The sequence below is a fragment of the Gregarina niphandrodes genome, assembly GCF_000223845.1.
Source record: "Gregarina niphandrodes unplaced genomic scaffold scaffold00058, whole genome shotgun sequence".
NCBI classification, from domain to species: Eukaryota; Apicomplexa; class Conoidasida; order Eugregarinorida; family Gregarinidae; genus Gregarina; species Gregarina niphandrodes.
This window is the reverse complement of record NW_011645825.1, coordinates 57,714-60,315: the sequence shown is the minus strand read 5'-3', so window position 1 is coordinate 60,315 and position 2,602 is coordinate 57,714. Positions and strand designations below refer to the sequence as shown.

General features: G+C 55.7%; 1 protein-coding gene across 1 annotated transcript; it reads left to right on the top strand.

The window, feature by feature from the left end:
• Positions 1-896: 896 nt before the first annotated feature.
• GNI_171500 (hypothetical protein) lies at positions 897-1,608 on the top strand (the record flags this gene model as incomplete). Its single annotated transcript, XM_011135021.1, has 1 exon — positions 897-1,608. A coding segment is annotated over one exon (712 nt), but the record flags the coding sequence as incomplete, so codon positions are not given.
• Between the last annotated feature and the right edge of the window lie 994 nt (positions 1,609-2,602).

The window sequence follows — 2,602 nt, the reverse complement described above, 5'->3', positions numbered from 1 at the left end:
GTCCCCGGTGCGGAGCGCGTCTTCCTCCGGGTGTGGGTCCCCGTAATGGGCATACCACGGGCGGTTATTACTGACAACCACCCCTTCATTTCACTCCCGAAGATCACGGAACTGGGGGTTTATCAGTTCCACACAGCACCATTCTACCCGGAGGGATGGCGTTAATGAGGCATCACACCGATTCTTGAGGCATGCCCTCGCGACGTGCGCCACGGCGAACACCGAGGTGGAGGGCGTACTGGCAGCGGCGGTGTACGCCCACAATGCCACCCCGCATGAGGCATTGGGTTACCGCCGAGGATTGTCCGAAAATGGGAGAATCGCTAGTGCTGGTTCTCGTCTGAGTTAGTCCCAGTTCGAACGTCTTTTGGGACATAAAAGACGTTGGGCATATTTGGGACAACGCGCGCGCGTTTGCAGCGCATTACGAGGCCTCTCCCAGCGGCGGAGAGCCCAACAAACCTACGCCGGAGTTCTTCCCCAGTGGCGGGAAGAATTACGGAACAAAATAACGGCAACGCCGTCCGTCGATCACCGAATCCAACTCAATTTCGGCGATCCCCTCCCTCTCTATTGCGGTCAACAAAACTGGAGTCGTGGATAGGAACACTTCCCGGCCTAACACGTGAGATTCCGAATAAGTAGTCGGGGCGCTGAGTTAGCGGGGTGCTGGCAGACTCACGTGTGTGTGCCAGCGAGCGCGCGTATGTGCATGAGCGGGTTCGGGTCAAGGGGTCAATTTGAAATCGGGGAATGTGGAGTTGTCGGTCGGCGCAGAGCTGCTCAGAGAGTTGGTGGGCGCTGTTGGGGCAGAAGGTGATCTGTCCGGCCACCTGGAGCGAAGCGCCAGGGAGCTGGACTGTGGCGTTGGTGGAGTTGTGTGCGGTAAAGCATAGCGGCCGAGGCTGGCGGCTGCCGGCGACGGTGACGACGGTGGGCAAGATCCGGAAGGGGGGACTGGGGGTAATCACGTCGCTCGAGTTCCGCTCCGGCAAGTCGGATGGCAAACACAAGCCGCGCAAGCACGGAAATTTGGTCCCCATAGAAGAGGGCGATCTCGACACCGAGGACGCAGCTCGCGTCGCCTGGTACCGCGAGTTCACTCGCCGCTTCGTCGGCCCCGACGGTCGCCGGGAACAGGTCTACACCGCCGTCCCCGTCCGAGGCTTTCCCTCCAACCAGGTCTTGCTTGCCTTGCGCCCGCGTTCCCAGTGGTGGGCCAAAAGCGTCAGGCCTTTTTACGCCAACCGCTCATGCGTGCCCAAGCGCAAGTCTACGCCAAGCAGCAATGCCGCAGCATCTTCCTCGACGGCGCCTGCCCTGTTGGACCACCCAGTGCCTAACATGTTGGACTACCCAGGGCTTAACATGCTGAACTACCCGGGGCCTAGCATGCTGGGCTACCCAGAGCCCAGCATGTTGGACTACCCAGGGCCTAACATGTTGGACTACCCAGGGCCTAACATGTTGGACTACCCAGGGCCTAACATGCTCGACTACTCAGGACCTAATATGTTGAACTACACAGGGCCTAGCGTGCTAGACTACCCAGAGCCCAACATGTTGGACTACCCGGGGCCTAGCATGCTGGACTACCCAGGGCCTAGCGTGCTAGACTACCCAAAGCGCAGGATGTGACGAAGATGTGGGCATTTCGGAACCCAGATTTCGCCGCTCAGACCCATTCAGTGAAGCCGGGTAGTGGATGACTACCGCTTGAGGTTCCCTGCCCTTCTATTTTCAAGTCGGGCTAGCATTTTTCGTTAAGATATCGTTGTGTGTCGAACCAAGTAAAAGCCGAACAACACGAGTGTGTGCCAATCGGGGTATTTCAGAGAAAGGGTGGAGTCCGACGGTGGGGTCAATTCGGGAGGCCAAGACGGTACCGGCCGCTACAAACATATGTAGGCCCGTACCTTGCACGAAGGAAGAACCCGTAGGCCTTGAAGCAGGCCCTAAAAGCCGAAGATTAATCGAGATAAATCCCAGCTGCCGGCGAATGATGGTGAATAATCTTCTGGTGATTCCGAAGACCCTACAGATTCTGACCAACCAATCATCCATTCGCTCATTATTAAGGACGCCAAGAAGCGCAAACACAATAACAGGAGAAGGGATGAATGCAGTCAAGGCCATTAGCCGGAGGCCCAGCAAATTTACACCACTTCACTTTGTGAAGTGGTGTGGACCGAATTTAATCAAAACAGATAAATGACTCCAGTGTGCGAAACATTGCCTCAACGTAGACTGATGCTGAACGGATGTTTTGTTTGATAAAAAATAATGGTATCAATCTTGAGTCAACTTCGATGGAGGTTCTTCTCCTTCGAAACGACCATTCAATTGAGCGACCTTGGCTTTTAGGTGGTAGTAGAAATCAATAATAGTTTTGGGGATACCTTCCTCAATACGACTCCGGCTTCACGCAATTGTACAGAAGGCTTGCTGACCAGTAATGCATTGTGCAAGCGCTTCAGCTGTTGCAACGCCCGGGCACCACGGTGCAAGGTCTCCGCTGGGGCGTAGGAGGCACAGTAACTCTTGCAGGTGTCAACCCACTGCGACTCCGAGGTTAACAGGTTCTGGCAACCTAAAACCAAAT